Below are 18,526 nucleotides of genomic sequence, written 5' to 3'. Positions count from 1 at the left end.
TATCAACCTCCACCACCTCACAACAACCGCTCATTGACCGTGAAAACCTTAAGTCCGAGCATTCTCATCATCATCGTCGTCGTCACCATCGTCGCCTCATTCTCCCTCTGCCAAATCCAACAACCGCTTCCTCCGCCATGTCACTCCCTCTTCCGGCGACGACGCCCACGCCCGAGTATCTCCGGCCGAATCCGCTGCCACCGCCAATCCGGTCGCCTCGCTCCCGGTCTTCTCCATCAAGCACCGCCGAGCCTCCTCCACTGCGGTCGTCGCCGCCGACTGTGCTGTCTGCCTCTCCAAGTTCGAGCACGACGACCAACTCCGGCTACTCCCTCTCTGCTGTCACGCCTTCCACGTATCGTGCATCGACACGTGGCTCCACTCCCAGCAGACCTGCCCGTTCTGCCGGTCGCCTATTTCCGCGTCCGACTCCGAGCTCATGAAGATCCGGAAGAAGAGAGAGAGAGAGAGAGGACCTTGGTGGTGGTCTGGAAGAGAAGGGGGGAGAGAGAGGGGGGAGGGTGTTTTAGGTAGTGGCAAAAGAGATGATAAGAAATATTATTAAAAAAATAAAATGGGGTGTGGTTTGTAAATTTGGGGGTGCAAATTTCACCCCCCTATCTATAATAACAAAGGCTGTTTATTATCTATTGAGGAAAGAAACTAAAATAAGCATGTATTAATTTGAAACGAGTAATATGGTAGATAAGAAAGATTTATGAATGAATGAGCGTGGCCCTTCTGCACAAGCTATTAAAGAAAAAAACTAAAATAAGCACATATTAAGTAGAACAAGTAATACAGTAAATAAGAAAATTGTATGCAGATATCAAGCAGATTTTTTTTTTAATCAAAATTAACGAAGTCAAGTATCAATGTATAAATTGTAACAAAATTAAATACATGTAAACAATAGAAAAGACCCTTCGCACGCGCGAGGGCAGATCTTCCGCACGCGCAAGGCGCGTGCAGGAAGGCTAGTATTACTTAATTAGAAGTGTGTATTTAAAATTTCGCTTTTTTTAAGGGAGCCGTTCTCTCTATCTATTAAGGTAAAACTAAAACCTTTAAACCCCCGGTCGTAAATTGTTTGCAGCTCTCACAAAAATGGAGGACGAAGAAGAAGCTCCACCTCTCGCCGTTGAAATCGACCAACCCTTTTCAAGTGGACCCGATGAAGTCGACGCTCCCGTCGGCGTCACCGTCATCACTGGTTATCTGGGTTCAGGCAAATCCACTGTAAGCTCAGTTTCTTTGTAAAGCTCAAATCTTTTATTCAAATTTATCTTCTTTTTAGAGAAAGATAAGAGCTTTGATTATGCTTTGCTTTATTGGTTTTGGACTTTTGGTATTCAGCTGGTTAATCATATATTAAACACCCAACATGGGAAGAAAATTGCTGTGATATTAAACGAGTTTGGTGAGGAAATTGGGGTTGAGAGGGCAATGATAAACGAAGGAGATGGTGGTGCTCTTGTGGAAGAGTGGGTTGAGTTGGCAAATGGGTGTATATGTTGCACTGTGAAGCACAGTTTGGTGCAAGCACTAGAGCAACTTGTGCAGAGAAAAGAAAGGTTTGAGGTTTATAATGGGTTTTTGGGTTTTTGTTTGAAAGTGTTTATTATGGTGATGATGATGATATGTTGATTGTTTGGTTGTAGACTTGATCATATATTGTTGGAGACTACTGGGTTGGCTAACCCTGCTCCACTTGCTTCGGTTCTGTGGTTGGATGATCAGTTGGAATCGACTGTCAAGCTCGATTCGATTATCACTGTGAGTACTGAGATTTTGAATTGATGTTGGAATTCAATGTGCTACTTGTTTATCTAATTGATGCTTGGTGTTTGATAGTATGTTGCTATTCAAGTTTGTTATGGCCTTTTGGGACGCATCATGAAATTGAAGTTCTAACCATTGGTTATTAGTTTGGAGCTATATATTCACAGTACCATTTGAATTTAAGAACCTGTCTTGCTAAATGCTTACTTGGCAGCATCAAGTGTTAGTACCCAATACCCATGATACGTTAGTTATGTACTGTTGGTTTCTACTGTTTCATGTATTGCATAAGAACTGAGCTAGTATTTCTGTCTTTTCTTTAGAGTGGTTCGATTTTTTTCTTTAATTTGTTACTAAGTTACCCCAATGTATTTACAGGTTGTGGATGCCAAGAACCTCCTTTTTCAGCTGAGCGAGAATAAAGGTTCATCCTCATTTCCTGAAGCATATCTGCAGATTGCATTTGCGGTATTGTCACGTTATTTTACTCATGACTTACTTATAATGAAAAATAAAGTAGTTTTACCTTTATCATTTTATCTGCATTGGTGTGTATATGTCCTGTGACTCCTGTCCATTTTGCTTGTGAAATTTGATTTCGCTTATTAACCATGCTGTACTGTTGAGCTCTTGTACTTCATATCTTATGAGTTTGGCTGTTTGTTGTAGGATGTTGTAATACTTAACAAGGTTGATTTGGTTTCTCCAGAGGGTTCTAAAGATTATCTGGAGGAACTCGAGAAGGAGATTCATAGTATTAATTCGCTTGCTTGTATCATCCGTTCTGTTCATTGTCAAGTTGACTTGTCTAAGATATTGGACTGTCAGGCCTATGATGCTACGGTTAGTGAGGCATATCTCTATCTGTGTTTATTATTGTTTTAGTTCATGCTGAGATGTAATTTAATAACAATAGTCAACTTTTTCCTTTTCAGCATGCTGTTCATTTAGAATCATTATTGGAAGAAAGTCGTACTTTATCTACACGGGATCTCCATGATAGTGGTGTGCGAACCTTATGTATTAGTGAGCAACAGAAGGTTGATCTTGAAAAGGTAAACAGTTATAATATGAATTGTTTGAAATAAATTACTATTAACTAGTTGGTCCTGTATTAACAACTTTTCAGAAAGTTACCATTCATCACATCTAGAAGTGTAGACATCATTGCTAGTTGAATCATTTACCTGAAAAAGTGTATTTCATAAGTTGTTGAGATCAGTTGTGCATAAAGTAAGGGTTGTGCATAAAGTAAGGGTACACTAGGCAGACAGAACCAACAGTATCACATATGGATTTCAGCGGCTAAAACTGCAAAAGTGGATGGCATATCTAAGAAATGTGTCACTTACCTTATACATACGGGATGCAAATGCACATTACAAAAGCTGTCTATAATGTCTCATTGCTGTAGCTTTTTGATAATCATATATGTCAGCCTATTATGTCTGATGATCTTGTTTCTCAAGGTCCGCTTATGGCTCGAGGAGATTCTTTGGGAAAAGAAATATGGCATGGATGTGTATCGCTGCAAAGGGGTTTTGAGTGTTCACAGTTCAAACCAATTACATACTTTGCAGGTATTGTTTAATGTTATAACTTATGCTGCAATATTCTAGGGGTAGAGCACTTAATGCTCTAGTTGGGTGCCTCCAAAGTTTTTGACTGATCAAGAGTGATGATAGTCCATAGAAAACATAATTACTTGCCTTTGAATGACTTTGAAGAAGCATGTTAAGAGGTTGAATCATTATGGCATGATAAGACCAATCAATAGCAAGGTGCCCAAATCTCTTGACCTGAGTTTTGATATCAGTTATGCCACGAGGGACACATCTAGGCTATATGATGTCTCTAATTATCGACACCTTAGACACTAATTCTATTTATTTAGTCTTCCAGTCTTCTTTTGGAAGATCCAAGTCTATGCTGAGATTCACTTAAATCTGTGCCTGTTTTTTCATCAATGTTTGGCAGGCAGTGAGGGAAATATATGAGGTTGTGCCAACTCGTGATTGGCGAAAGGAAGAAAATCAGATGAACAAGATAGTGTTTATAGGTAAAAGAGCTCTGCTCTCCGCTCACGCTAAGTTTCCACAAACAGCTGCATTTTAGTTTATTGATATGTTCCTTTGCTTTTTGACCTGCAGGGCATAATCTAAACGAGAATATTCTTACTGAGTCGTTTAGAGCATGCATAGTTTGTTGATTTTCAATTCACAATTGCAAATTGATACTTTCTGCTTGAGGTTACAAATAAACCATCAATGGTGACTTGGTTGAATGGAGGCTGTGTTGATTCCAAATTTTGACTGCAGTGCAAAATCAAGTATTTCAATTAAAAACTTCGTCCGCGCAATCCATATGTATGTGTATGGTGATAAAAGTATATAGTATATGGACTCATTTATTTTTCTGTCTATCGAAAAAGACTAAGCAACTTGCTTTACATCAAGACTCAGAAACTTAAAACCAGGACTAACTGTGCCAAAATTGGTCCTAATATAAAGCCAGCATACACTAATTCTGCCATATCAATTTGATTTTGCATCTTCTCCATGGCTAAGCAGTTCTGGCGGAAGTTTATATGCAGGACGAGCCTCTTTGCTTACAATTTTGCATACCACAAATCTCTCAATCTGTAACAAAGAAAATAGGTTCTTACCAACCAAACAAATTAGATATTCACAGTTGAAAAGATACGCAGTTTGTTGCGCTAACCTTTGCCCTTATGCTGTCATTCAGCACATCAACAGGAACTATGCTGGGATTAACTCTGTACTCATGCATGACAAAGGAACTTATGCTCCCTTTTGGTGCTGGAACATGTCCTTTATTGAATAACATAGAGGTTTTAAACCCAACAACTACTTTGTCGTCTCCATATATAACCTGTTTCCCCTCACTAGTTACCTTCCAGTAACCACCCTTTGTGGTTCTCTTGGTGACCTTCCCTTCGCTACTGTAAATTTGTTCAACATTGGTGAAATAATAGGCTTCGTTGCACTTGGTACCATGTCTGTAATCATCTGCGATTCAAATAGGTATCAAATTACTAGGCAGTGACCAAAAAAGAAAAATCTGGCCGCATAAAAAAGTTCATAGCTACGAGTATTAAATTGAACAGTTTTGTTTCAAACGAAAAGATCAGTTACTTCAAAAATCAAAACGACACAGACAGTTGCTTGAAAATCATTATGTTAGTGACTGGGAATGAGAATTTGAAATTTACCTAGAGGCAGCTGATCCGGATCATTCTCATATAAATCGATCTCTTTGATAACATCAGTTATGGGTAGTGTACGACCTAGAATTTTGTTAACCAAGTAAAACAGAACTAACTCATCATCGTCCGGAGAAAACCTATAGCCTGTAGGTAACTTCAGCTCTTTTTCTTTCTTCCCAACATCAACTTTTGAACACTTCAACAGATCGAAGTCTCCTTTCTTCTTGGAAGCCGAGGGAGAGAATGCCATGAACACAATGATGAAAACCCAACTCAACATTTGGTCACGTAAAGACTTTTAAATGAGTTTATGAGATAAAAGTGTACGTTTCTTCCTTTGTGACCGACTTTGTGGAGAGCCTGTGATGTTGCAAGCCTGCATATATAGAAGAGGCAAAGAAAAGGGAGTCATACAATGCTTCTTCACCTTCGTTAAAGTCACCTTATAGGTATGTAATTACATATCTATATATAAAGGAACCCAAAATGGGAGAACGAAGGCTTTGTACGATTAGCAGGAACCAGTTGTATTCTACAACTTCTTATGGTTCTGGATTATATCAGAGCCTTGCGGATCCAGGCTTCTATTACAGACTAATTAGATTCAAACATTACCTTTATACACCGACCTGTATATACACGACCAGTTACTCAGATCAATAAACTATATGTATCAGATCCAAGTTCAAATCTAAGAGACAGAGAGGAAGAACAAAAACGATGATCGTGGAATGAAGAAACTCACCGGGGCTGAGATGAAGAGACGTATGGCGGTTGAAACTCTTGTGTATGTCTAGGTTGTTCCTCTATCCATTTTTGAGCAAAAAAGAATCGACCGCAATATCTTTCATTAATTGTGTCCCGTCTTGATGCTCAAGTAAATGGAGCGGGGCAAACTGAAACGGCACGTTCCAAAATTTGAGCTATTTGGGTGGAGGAGAAGAAATTTGGGTATGGGTATGGTTTTCAGTTTTCTGATTAGGGTAGCAATTCTCGATAGAGTTATATTCCTGTTTCGTTTGTATATACGTCATTTTTATAATTATTATCATAATAAGTTGATACTGATATTTCTCAAATGTATTTCACTTTATATTAAAGTCAGATTCTCATGTTCTGATTCCTAGTTTGTTTGATTTTTCCTCCTTCTCTAGCCATATTCCCCCACCCTCCTCATTACTTGGACTAACTCCAAAGACGCTCGCTTGGTTCTTTCTCGTCACGCTTGTTGTAAGATTTTGATATCAGCTTATTACTCTACTCTATTTCTATTTTGCATAAGCAATAAAATAGAATATTATTGTCAAGGTTGCTCGATCAAATGACATAATCGAGTTCCTCATCTTTAATATTGTGCTAAACAAGTCATGTACGTTCGTGTTTATATTTCATGCGTCACACACTAAAAATATCAAATATAAAATGAGTTAATATATCGTATGTTCTTGTTTATATTTAATATGTCATGCACTAAAAACACTAAATATAAAATGAGTTTGTATATTGTACGCGGCAAAATCATGTGCACAAGTTAGACTGAAAAAACTTTGGAATGTCAAAACCTTTGAAGTCTCTATTCTTATATTTTACATTTTTCTCATTTTTTTACAACTATAGCAAAGAACTTTCACGAATTGCGAATAAATCCCTCGTCTTTAAAGGCCCGACGTCGTTTCAAGTAGCCTGAAACCCTTTTCCCTCTTTCTCCTTGAGCAAAACCTCTGAGTCTCCCCAATTTCAATTTTCAAAGCGAAGTATCAATCTTGGGATCTTTGAGCTTCTCCCAGTTTCAGCTAAAACCACCGAGAACAGGTTCGTCTCAGGCTTCGCCTGCTTCATTATCTTCAATTTCCCTACTTATGCATTCAAATTTCATTAACCAATTTCTGATTCTGGGTTTGATTCTGTTAATTTAATCGTTCTCTAGTTTCTCGGAGTTCCTATATGATTGCTCTAATCACTAATTAGGGTTCTCAAATCAGTAATATTGAAGATTCTCAGTTGAAAAAATCCATCTTTTGTGAGATTGTAGAATGAAAGCCTCTACATTTGGTTTTCACTACAATGTTAATCTTTTTTATTTGATTATGATCGACACCTAATTCAGATTTGATTTGTAGTTTTGATATTTAGACTAGGAATTTTGATTGGGGATTTAATATAACAAGTTCATAAACACCCTTATAGTCACTAACTGTGTCTTTATGCTGATGGGTTACACTCTATGTATACTAGCAGCTACTGTAGTATCACTACTGAATCAGAAGTTGGCATTGACTTTGGGTTGGACGTTGTCGGACTCATTCTCTTAAAGAAGCTGGTTTTTTCCTTGCGATGGCATTAGTTGTGATTTGTGGGCAACCCTGCAGTGGGAAGTCAATGGCTGCCGTCTGCCTAGCTGAGGCTCTCAAAGAATCCGGGTCGAATCATACTGTCAGGGTTATTGATGAAACTTCCTTTCATCTTGACCGCAATCAGAGCTATGCCAATATGCCTGCGGAGAAGAATTTAAGAGGGGTGCTGAGATCTGAAGTTGATAGATCGGTGTCAAGAGACAGTATCATAATTGTAGATTCTTTGAATAGCATCAAGGGTTATAGGTACGAGCTGTGGTGTTTGGCTCGTGCTGCAGGAATAAGGTATTGTGTGGTATATTGTGATGCTGATGAAACCCATTGTAGAAAATGGAATGAGGAGCGCAGGGAGAAGGGAGAAGATGCTTATGATGATAAGATTTTTGAAGATTTGGTAAGGAGATTTGAGACACCAGATAGAAGAAATCGGTGGGATTCCCCTTTGTTTGAGTTATGGCCACATAGAGAAGGTATAGTAGCATCTTCTGCTGCCATTCTAGATGCGATTTCGTATCTGACAAAGAAGGTAGACTCAAAGACACGGGATGTTAAAACTTTGCAGCCAACTATTGCAACACAGAACACACGGTTTTCTGAGGCAAACTCTCTGTATGAGTTGGACCGAGCTACACAGGAGGTGTCCAATGCAATTGTGGAAGCACAATCACAGGCACTTGGCGGACCTTTAAATGGAGTTTCTGTTGGTCAGGGGTTACCACCTATCAATATTTCTAGACCAGTAGGCCTTCCAGAGCTTCGAAGCTTGCGGCGAACTTTCATAAAATTGACAGGGCAAACGAGTTTAAGTGGGCGACCGCCACCTTCTGATGCAGACAGTGCAAAGAGGATGTTTGTTGATTACTTGAACAGGGAACTGGCAAATGCGTGAGCGAGATAAACAAGGTCAATGTTATAGTCTTTGGCAGGTGCCTTCAGTTTTTGATACCGGTCTAGGTTGCGCCAGATTCTTGTGCTGATAAAACATTCCCGCACTGATGGGGAATTGCCGCTGCGTTTTGCCAGGCATTATACAAATGTCACCTGCTTATCACTGTACTATCATTCTTACATGTATTATTAAAAACTTGTTTATTTTTTCTCTCTTAGAATTCTTAGTTGGGTTTTCTTACTTTAACAATTTGATGGCATGGTCCTGAATTTTGAATTCTTCTCCTTTATATTCCCTTGTACATGAACAGATAGATTTTGTTTACTTAATGTGGTTGCTGATTAAACCTTTAAAAAGCCGGGGATTTAATGCCATTTTCTATTAAAAGAGAGGCATCTTTTCGCCATGCCCCATGGTCAGCACAGGAGTCTTGACCACCAATCAAGCCAATCAAGCCCATAAAGCTATGGCTATGATTGGCACAGCTCATATTCTATCAGCCCTACTCTGGACCTGCAGAGTTGGCAAAGCAACTGTTAACTAATAATTTCCTAATCAGGATTCAGGATCATCATTAATCCCCATGTATTAAAGAAAAAAAAAAAATGATGGTAAAGTTTCAATCTTGAGGTTCAAGGTAAGCTAGAAGCTACCAGCTGAGACCAACCCAATTCATTGTTTTTCATTTCTGATAATTCTAGGTTGGTCCAACCACATTTATTGTTTCTCTAATCTGAGAATGCATGCAATAGAAGAAAGTCTCAACCTTTTGACAATGACATGCTTGAAATGGTACACATTTGGAATTAATTACTGGAGATGGGTTAAGCTAATCACATAAAAATGACGGCTAAATCACAGCCGTCAATTCTTTTTTTTTATTTTACACCCGAATCGTGAGGCTAGTTGTTGGCGTACGTCATGGCTTAGACCAAAAGTAATTAAAGTTCAAGACACAATAAATAACAATGATTCCCTTTAATTGAGTTTTTAGTTATTCTATTATTAAATTTTTTTAATGATTGTTTTTGTCTAAATCCGCGAGCCTCTGGATCTGATTAACCATTCGACAACAGGGACATATATATATATATATAAATAAACCTGAGAACACGAACAGAAACACAAAAAACTCACAATAACTAGAATTCCTATAAATTTGGACTCACATTAAAGTTAGAGTCTTTCTCTGTTTTTGAGGGCTTTGAATCTCACTCTCCAACGACCCAGTACCAGGTAAGCATTTCCCAAAACCCTAATCCCCTTATTTTCAGGATGAGTTTGCTGGAATTGAATCCAATTTGGATTTATTGCTTTTTTGTTTGTTTGTTTGATAGTGATTTTGTTTGCTTTTGGATTGGATCTGAGTTCAAAATTTTTCTTCCCATTTTGAGATCTGGGATTTTGGTTCTCTCACTGGTGTGTGTGTAAAAATGGAAAGTGCTGCATTTGGTGTTGTACTTATCATTCTGTGTTTGGTTGCTGTGGAAAAATGAAGTGGGAAATTTGGAGTCTTGTGATTGGAATCTGCTATGAATTAGTTGTAGAATAGTTTTTCTGTGCAACCAATCTGGACTTGACTTTTATTTGGGACATTGATTGTGATTGGTTGGACCTTTGGCTTCTCTTGCAGGTTGGACTTGGTTGATCACTTGTAAAAAAAGTCTGTTTCTTTGGGAATTTAGCAGTATTGGTGGTGCTCAAGTTTGAAAATTTGGTTATATAATCGAGTTTGGGATCGTGTTTAGTTGTGATCTTATCTGGCTTTGGCTCAGGATGAATTTATGAACAATCACAAAGCAAAGATTCGTATATGTTGTTGGGGAAGAAGTGGAGATCACGGTGTCAGTGCTTGTAGGAATTATCCGGATTCATGGTGATATATATATAGAAGCTTGTGTGTGATGATAGATGATGGTTTTCAGTCTTCTTGGAGATTTAAACTGAAGGTTATCTAGTGGGGTTATTTTGGAATTGATAAGACGGGGTTGCACGATTTTGGACATGAGAAGCTCCTGGTTGAGTAAACTCTCTCTCATTTTTGGCCCTAGACCACCCCTCAACTGGTTACTCTTGTGCCTCGTGAGTGTACTTGCACTAATTGCAGTGTTGGGATCATCATCTTCAAGTACATTTGATTCTTTAACCCCTAGTTCAGTACCAGACATCTACACAAACTATAGGAGGCTAAAAGAGCAAGCGGCAGTTGATTATTTGGAGCTGAGGTCTCTCTCACTGGGGGGTAGTAGAGAAAAAGAGCTTGGCCTTTGTGGCAGAGATAAAGAACACTCTGTGCCTTGTTACAATGTTTCAGCAAATCTTTTAGCCGGGTATAAAGATGGGGAGGAGTTTGATCGGCATTGTGAAGTATCAAGAGACAGAGAACAGTGTCTAGTTCGCCCCCCTAAGGACTATAAGATCCCTCTGAGGTGGCCAGCTGGTAGGGACGTGATATGGAGTGGAAACGTGAAGATAACCAAAGACCAATTTCTGTCATCTGGAAGCATGACCAAAAGGTGCTTCACAGTTAAAGCTGTATAACAGACATTCATAACATCTATGCAAATTGTGACATTATTTCTCCCTTTTGGTTTGTACTTCTCTGCAAAGTCATTTTTTAACTTCTCACTAAACTATGCAGGTTGATGTTACTAGAAGAAAATCAAATTTCCTTCCACTCTGAGGATGGTTTGATTTTTGATGGTGTCAAGGATTATTCTCGTCAAATTGCTGAGATGCTGGGTTTGAGCAGTGACTCTGAATTTCCTCAAGCTGGTGTAAGATTACAGTGAAATTAATGTAACCATTAGATTTCAAAAGAGGCCACAATTTATTGAACTAATACCAATATTGTTTTCTTATATTCTAAATTAAGTTGTATGTTGGAACTGAAAAGGCATGCAGCTGATGCTTTTACCTATATGTGATTAATATAAAGCCTGGCCTATCACTACAGGTGCTTATAATATGATACCAGATGCTTTATAAATTTTTTAACTATTTTTATGTTAAACTGCAGGTTCACACAGTACTAGATATTGGTTGTGGTTTTGGTAGCTTTGGCGCTCATTTAGTATCCCTAAAGTTAATGGCTATTTGTATTGCGGCATATGAGGCAACTGGCAGTCAAGTTCAGTTGGCCCTTGAGAGAGGTCTTCCAGCAATGATCGGCAACTTCATCACAAGACAACTTCCATATCCATCTCTGTCATTTGAAATGGTTCATTGTGCTCAATGTGGTATTCTTTGGGACAAAAAAGGTAATGTTAGGGAGTAGTTATGGTTTTTTGCATTTATATGCTTCCTTTTGGATCGAGTATCCTTTCTGAGTCTGACTGTCATTCTCTATCTCCTGCTAATAGCTTAGAGGTTCTTGAATACCATTACTCTTTTGTGTAACCTAAATTAATTCATGCATCAGATGGGATGTTTCTTTTAGAAGTTGACCGGGTACTCAAGCCTGGAGGTTACTTTGTTTTAACCTCACCCACAAGCCAGCCATATGGAAGTTCATCGACTATGAAGGAGGGCATAGCTACAGACTCTTCACTAATGGAAGAATTAACCCAGAAAATCTGTTGGACTCTTTTGGCTCAAAAATATGAAACTTTTATCTGGCAGAAAACTGTGGATTCTAATTGCTATACATCTCGGTAAGGATAGTGACAATATCTATGGTCTTTTGAGAATAATCGTTAGTTTCACATTTAAAATTTCAGTACTGTTTAAAGCTTTAGTGTTGTTGAAGAGCTCCTCGCATTTTTCTCTTCAACTGGAATGCAATCTTGCTAATGCTTTTCTCCTTATTCATTATTTTAGCAAGCAGGGTGCTATTCCACTTTGTCAAGAAGAGCATGAGGTTCAGTCATATTATAAGCCCCTAGTATCGTGTATAAGTGGGACCATGAGCAAACGCTGGACTCCAATCCGAAATAGGTCTAGTTCCCAGTGGAACTCATCTAAGCTTGAAGTTCATGGAAAGTATTGTTCCATCGTACATTTGTTTTTCTTCACTTCTCTGTCTCTCTTCGCTGGAAGGGGTTGTTTCTGAATGTCTTAGTATCATTATGTTTGTTGGATCTGCTAAGACCATTCAATTCTGTTCCCACTTCATGGTTATCTGCCAGCATATTGATACCCTTTTTTTTTTTTGTTGCAGAAGTTCAGCCTGATGATTTCTTTGAAGACTTACAGGTTTGGAGATCAGCTCTAAAGAACTATTGGTCTTTGCTTACCCCTTTGATTTTCTCTGACCACCCCAAGAGACCAGGCGATGAAGACCCTTTACCTCCCTTCAACATGATACGCAATGTGCTCGACATGAGTGCTCATTATGGGGGTTTAAATGCTGCTTTTCTGGAGGAAAAGAAATCAGTCTGGGTGATGAATGTTGTGCCTGTTAATGCTCCCTATACACTTCCTCTCATACTAGATCAAGGTTTTGCTGGTGTTTTGCATGACTGGTAAGTTATTTGTTTCAGGTCTTTTGGAGACCCGGCTAATTTGAAATTAGGAGCTTCTTTCAGGCTAAATTGATCTAGTTGTTTGTTTGTTTATCCATACTGTTCGAAAATCCACATTCAAATAAAAAGAACACTTGGAACCGAGGTTGACAAACTTGAATGTTAAAATATATATATATATATATAAATTTTCTTTCTGCTCTAGATATCCTACTTTGTTCCACTTCCTATCCAGTATTTATTTGCTCCAAGTTTCTTGAGGTAGTGATCTATCTATTGGTACAGGTGCGAACCATTCCCAACATATCCTCGAACATATGATCTGCTGCATGCAAATGGGCTGCTCTCACACCTGTCTTCAGAGAGGTGCAGCATGATGGACTTATTCTTGGAGATGGACCGGATTCTGCGCCCTGAGGTAGTTTTTTTTTTTTTTTGCTTCTTCCTTTTACAGTTATACTGCAAGATTATTTCGTAGACGGAGAAGTCAGTTATCTCCCTTTCCATTTTTTGACCCTAAGATTGATTGATTTTTTAATGAGATTTATTTATGTAAGTTGGATACTGTTGCAAATCCCTTTATTACTCCCTCATTATTGTTTGCCATCTTGGCATGTGATCTCCCTCTAGGCCTCAAAAAATTTATTTTGTGATATACTCATGTAAAAGTTTGTAACTTTCTTATGTTATGTGATGAAATTGACCGTTTTGAGACATGGATTATGACCGGTTGCAGGGCTGGGTTGTTCTCTGTGATAAAGTGGGAGCTATAGAGATGGCACGCATGTTTGCTACCCAAGTACGTTGGGAAGCAAGGGTGATTGACCCTCAGAATGGCAGTGACCAGAGACTACTTGTATGCCAAAAACCATTTGTGAAAAAATGATTGTTTTACTTCAGGAGGTCTCATCATTGCGGAAATGTACATTTTTCTTTTAGCTCTGGTAATTTCTCTCATCTTTCAAAAATTCATTTTCAGATAACGAAATGCAGTGCAATGACCTGATTTTGTATTATGAAGCTGTCAGTCCTACGATATAGGAGGTTTAGAACACTAGAAGGTATCTTTCATCCAGTCTCAACTTGTTAGGAGTAATATGGGGTCTGGTTAATCTATTTTCCTATCCTTGGTGAGTGTCAAATGAATGAATAGGTGTGATCTCTCCTTTGCTTCTCTAGACACACACATTTTTGTCCAGTCCCAACCCCATCCCTGTTCACCCAAACAAAGAACTAGAGGGCAATGGTCTGTCTTTGCATTGCCTAGTGGACATAGTTTCAGAACATGAGAGAGGGGGGTTTAAGATCCTTTCAAAGCAAAGAAGGTGGTGTCTTTCGGAATTTAACTATGCTGTTTTTGTGTTCCTTATCAGATTATGATCAATTTGGCAACAGACATATACATGCTCAGAATCCGAAGGACCTTGAAGATGCTCATCGGTCATGACTGGAGTCACTGGACTAGGAGCATGTGGAAGCTGTAGATTAGAAGGTTTGGCACAGAAGTAGCTGCAACTCAATTTTGTTAAGGGCTTTGTAGCAATTCATTCATCCATATTTTTTCTTTGTTACATTTTCTCTCATCTTTTTTTTTTTTTTTTATATTCATTTTGATAATGAACTTCACGTTTTTGTAAGAACCTTATACTCTTTAGTAAAGAATGTCGGTACGTCCACGAAGTGTAAGAGTACTGATATTCTCTCTAGAATTCTTATCTATTGACTTCATTCTTTACTTGAATTTCCAGAAACCAGCATGTTTTCATGTAAACACCAACCAGAGCATAACTAATTAATCAATCATTCCCATTTTTGAACTCCCAAGTTCAGATTTATATTTCTCAAATTAATTAGTCATAGAATACAAAGAGAACTGTGTTTTTGGATATGTACACATTTATGCCTGCACAGAATATATGTGTGTGTGTGTGTGTGTGTGTGTGAGAGACTAAAACTGATGTTTATCTGTCACATTTGATGCATCAGAATCACAGTTAATTAAAATCATGGCTTACCGTGTTCTTCGAGCTTCAGATTTTTCGTTCCGTCTCTTGGATTATTGATGTGTTATATAAATAGTTTCCATAAAATACCACTCATTGGATAGTATTCAAATTGTTGACAGTCAGGTAGGTAGAAGATTGAAGCTTTGGAGCTCTTGGTCTTCTCCTTTTGGGAAATGGGAATACCTCTCCCAGATAGACTTTAACTAACAGCTATAGGTTTACCTATATTCCTTGCTCTTATAGGATTCTGTTTGAATTTTTCCTTTATAAAACGGCCACTTCTTATTTTCTTGTCCCTCATCTAAGAGCAACACTGGCGAGACATGACCAGACGAAATAAATTGAATAAATACGCTGCAGTTACCTTTAGTAGCTACTTATCAGCATGGCCTGATCTTCTCTTTTTGATTCTGGACAAGTTGTTGGAACCCATTGACCATGTTCGTTGTGCTCTCGTCTGCAAGGAATGGCATTCCCTTGCAAAAGAATATAATCTTACAACGCAGCGCTGGCACAGGGTACTTCCTATGCTCATGATATCTGCCGGATCCTCAAAAACGCTGTACAGTGTTTCCGAAGGAAAAAACTACATTAAAAATGTTCAGCTTCCGTACAAACGTAAGAGGTTTTGTGGCTCTAGCCATGGTTGGTTGGCCATAGTAGACAAAATTAGTCGTGACATAACTCTCATGAACCCTTTTGCACAAGCAATGGCGCCCATTCATCTCCCTCATTTGAATGAGGACGTCTCAAAGGTCATCCTATCTGCTGATCCTGCTTTGAATCCGAATAGTTATATGGTTATAGCAATCTACAATTCGATACACTTGGCTTTTCCTTAAAGGAGGGCAGGAAGATTGGAATTGCATCAGACTAGACTCACTACATCACCATCTTACTGATGTTCTATTTTATAAAAGCCAAATCTACGCGGTATCAATTCATGGAACGATTGTGTCAATCAATGTTCACAAGTGTGTTATCAACTCTTCACATCCTCGACCTCCAGAATTACTGGATGTTCGGGTATTCATGACTCGCGTTAGAGATTTGGATCAGGCCTATCTTGTGGAATCAACCAAGGGACACCTATGGCACGTACAAAGATGTTTAATAGGAGTCGCGCAATTTGACGGCAATGTACTTTTCGAAGAGGGATTCAGGGTATACAAGGTGGTGTTCAGCGATACAGATGGTTGCATGGTGAAGCATGTTGAGGTAAAAACCATAGGAGATGACGCTTTGTTCCTTGGCAAAAATTATTCAGTCTCTGTTTCGGCTTCAAAGTTTCCTGGGTGCCAGCCAAATTCCATATACTACACTGGAGATTCGAAAGAATTTGTTATGAGAATTTTCGATGTAGAGTTTGGAACCGCTTGTGCAGTTATAGAAGGTGAAAAGCCACGCGCACTTTGGATTACGCCACCGTTTAAGGGCCTCGGCTAGCTCCTAGTTCCATTTTCAAGCTGTACTGATTTTTTTTCTGTAGCTAGATTTTCATATTTTTGTTTGGTTACAAGCTAGGTTCTCATATTTTACTCTACTCTTTTTCAAAAATATTCCCAAATTATGTGAAATTATACGCAGAGCACTGAGTTCGTGCAAGTTCAATAAGCTAACAGATAAGGAAAAAAAAAGGAAAGAAAACAAGGAAGTCATTTTGTTTTAATCTTTTGAATTAGTTCCAGAATAAATAGTTGAGATCGAGTTGAGAATTCATGAGAAATAGTTGTTTAAGGACAAGCATATTAACAGAGAGAGAGAGAGAGTAATGTTGCAGAGAGAATGAGAATTCATGTGTGTTTATTCATCTCATACAATAGGGTATTTATAGGAATACATTTGAAGTGTGAGTGCTTAAAGAATAATACAACTTGATAGCATCTTCATTTGTAGCTTCACATTGTGGCTTGTGATGATGATGATTCATCTTCATTTGTAGCTTCACATTGTGGCTTGTGATGATGATGATTGCCATACTAGTTCCCCTTTGGTATAAAGCTTGTCACACAAGTCACTATACCTATCTATACACTCAAGCACCTATCTTATACATGATATAGACATTTATACTATGACTCATACATACTACAACATGAGTCATATATACTACAACACTCCCCCTTGGATATTTCATGTTAATAGTATTGTCTAGGCCGTGCGCTTCGAAGTTGCCTCGTTAAAAACCTTGTCAAGTAATAAGACCCTGTGGGAAAAACAACCTTGGTTGAAGGAGAAAAAGAGCACAACGCGCGTTGAGTGTGGAGTATGCAATATCATAGCTTCGGAGATAAGTGGAGTCTTCTTATCAGCATCATAAGTAGGTAGTATATATGTCTACGAGAGGGATGCATTTAGAGTTGCTACACCAAAACCTTGCCCGGTAAACCCATTGGGAAAAACCCGTGGTCAAAGGGAAAAGATGAGCAAATGCATATATGTTGAATCAAAACATCTTCAGGATGTATTATAAGTGGGGCGACCATGCTAAAGATGTGCCTCGTTAAAACCTTGCCAGGTAACAAAACCCAGTGGGACAAAATAATCCTGGTCGAAGGACAAAAGAGTACACGATGGTTAAGTGAGTATGCTTCTGGATACTCCCCCTGATTTCAACTTCCGTTGATTTAGACTCCTTATTGTGTCTCCCAAACATGGTGCTTCTCTTGTTGCCTCATTAAAAAAACCTTGTCGAGTAACAAAAACCCAGTGGGACAAAAATTACCTCGGTCGAAAGGAAAAAGAGCACAACACACTCTTCATGTTTCGAGACCATATATGTAGACATCTCCCCCTCTGATTGATCTTTTGAGGAGAGTCAGTTGTTTGCTGATTTATGCTTGGTGTTGTCGCTTTTGATGTAGTCATGCTTCATTTGTTCAAAATAAGCAGCATTATCCTAAATGCTTGTAGGCTCATCTGTGGTAGACTTCAAATTAACCACAACTGTTCGAACATGCGTAACATATACATTCACGATCTTCTTCGTGAAGAGCAATAATCTCTGCATTGTTCGAAGATATAGCGACTAAGGTCTATTCTGTAGACCTCCAAGATATCACGATCTTACCCATGGTGAACACTTTACCAGTTTGGGAAGACCTTTGTATGGGTCAAGAGATACCCAATATCAGCATAACCTTCCAAAACACTAATGTCGTTTTGGGGTAGAGATAGAAAACGCAGGCCAACGTTTGGCGGCGTTTCTAGTGTGTGATGGGTCCGAATCCATCATCTTTCTATAGGGATAGAATAAGCCCATATCGATCGTACATCTCAAGTTATCGAAAGATATCTTTTACACCAATCTAATGGCGTCGCGTTGGCGCAGAGCTATACCTTTAGCTAACCAGTTCATGGCAAAGTGAGATGTCCAGTCTTGTGCATTGAGCTAAGTACAATAATGCGCTTTATTGTACTTGAGTAAGGCACCTCAGCCTCTCTAGCACATCTTCGTCCGATTATCCATTTAGACGAAGAGGATCATTTTCAGGATCAAGACTATGAATGATCATGGGGTGCTTGAAGGCTTGACCTTGTCAAAATGCCTAAGCATCTATCAACACGGTGCTCAAATTCAAAAAACGAGGCTTAATCGTGTTCCCCAAAAATCCTTCATCTCAAACTCGGATTTCAAGTGTTCAGCGGTTTCCCTTAATTCTTTAAGGGCTTCTAATGAAGATCATGTCCAACATGAAAACCGCGATAGAATCCGAAACTTGTTATGGAAATGCGCGGGCATATCCCTTCCCAATCAAGTAGTCACTTAAGTGAGCGTTTCAACTCTATTGCAAACGCGCTCCGTG

At 38.8% G+C, this 18,526-nt stretch overlaps 5 protein-coding genes across 7 annotated transcripts; 4 read left to right on the top strand and 1 right to left on the bottom strand.

Moving 5' to 3' along the window:
• The first annotated feature begins 1,039 nt into the window (after positions 1 to 1,039).
• Positions 1,040 to 4,202, top strand: LOC112200277 (COBW domain-containing protein 1). The gene is made up of 9 exons (XM_024341306.2): positions 1,040 to 1,239; positions 1,357 to 1,574; positions 1,662 to 1,776; positions 2,161 to 2,250; positions 2,452 to 2,625; positions 2,718 to 2,837; positions 3,252 to 3,362; positions 3,760 to 3,841; positions 3,933 to 4,202. The coding sequence occupies exons 1-9, from the start codon at positions 1,108 to 1,110 to the stop codon at positions 3,989 to 3,991; spliced, it is 1,101 nt and encodes a 366-aa protein (XP_024197074.1). The 5' UTR covers positions 1,040 to 1,107; the 3' UTR covers positions 3,992 to 4,202.
• On the bottom strand, positions 4,158 to 5,995 carry LOC112200278 (NAC domain-containing protein 41). Of its 2 annotated transcripts, XM_040519176.1 has the most exons (5): positions 5,754 to 5,995; positions 5,624 to 5,637; positions 5,015 to 5,384; positions 4,504 to 4,811; positions 4,158 to 4,421 (listed from the first exon to the last, which is right to left on the bottom strand). In XM_040519176.1, the coding sequence occupies exons 3-5, from the start codon at positions 5,286 to 5,288 to the stop codon at positions 4,317 to 4,319; spliced, it is 687 nt and encodes a 228-aa protein (XP_040375110.1). In that variant the 5' UTR covers positions 5,289 to 5,384; positions 5,624 to 5,637; positions 5,754 to 5,995; the 3' UTR covers positions 4,158 to 4,316. The 2 variants fall into 2 exon arrangements, with proteins under 2 accessions (XP_040375110.1, XP_024197075.1); XM_024341307.2 differs by lacking the exon at positions 5,624 to 5,637.
• Positions 5,996 to 6,664: 669 nt separating this feature from the next.
• On the top strand, positions 6,665 to 8,540 carry LOC112197456 (protein KTI12 homolog). Of its 2 annotated transcripts, none has more exons than XM_024338135.2 (2): positions 6,665 to 6,820; positions 7,247 to 8,540. In XM_024338135.2, exon 2 carries the CDS (start codon positions 7,343 to 7,345, stop codon positions 8,249 to 8,251), a length of 909 nt encoding a protein of 302 aa, XP_024193903.1. In that variant the 5' UTR covers positions 6,665 to 6,820; positions 7,247 to 7,342; the 3' UTR covers positions 8,252 to 8,540. The 2 variants fall into 2 exon arrangements, with proteins under 2 accessions (XP_024193903.1, XP_024193904.1); XM_024338136.2 differs by having other exon boundaries at positions 6,674 to 6,820; positions 7,244 to 8,540.
• Positions 8,541 to 9,335: 795 nt separating this feature from the next.
• Positions 9,336 to 14,465, top strand: LOC112198449 (probable methyltransferase PMT5). Its single transcript, XM_024339576.2, has 10 exons — positions 9,336 to 9,487; positions 9,885 to 10,767; positions 10,893 to 11,028; positions 11,271 to 11,511; positions 11,673 to 11,904; positions 12,071 to 12,228; positions 12,411 to 12,714; positions 13,000 to 13,132; positions 13,451 to 13,658; positions 14,088 to 14,465. The coding sequence occupies exons 2-9, from the start codon at positions 10,256 to 10,258 to the stop codon at positions 13,598 to 13,600; spliced, it is 1,866 nt and encodes a 621-aa protein (XP_024195344.1). The 5' UTR covers positions 9,336 to 9,487; positions 9,885 to 10,255; the 3' UTR covers positions 13,601 to 13,658; positions 14,088 to 14,465.
• A 578-nt stretch (positions 14,466 to 15,043) lies between these two features.
• On the top strand, positions 15,044 to 15,562 carry LOC112199709 (F-box protein At3g56470-like). Its single transcript, XM_024340684.1, has one exon. It carries the CDS (start codon positions 15,044 to 15,046, stop codon positions 15,560 to 15,562), a length of 519 nt encoding a protein of 172 aa, XP_024196452.1.
• Positions 15,563 to 18,526: the final 2,964 nt, after the last annotated feature.

Source organism: Rosa chinensis, chromosome 4, assembly GCF_002994745.2.
Source record: "Rosa chinensis cultivar Old Blush chromosome 4, RchiOBHm-V2, whole genome shotgun sequence".
Lineage (NCBI taxonomy): Eukaryota > Viridiplantae > Streptophyta > Magnoliopsida > Rosales > Rosaceae > Rosa > Rosa chinensis.
Note: the sequence above shows the minus strand (reverse complement) of the source record. Positions and strands in the feature narration are given on the sequence as shown.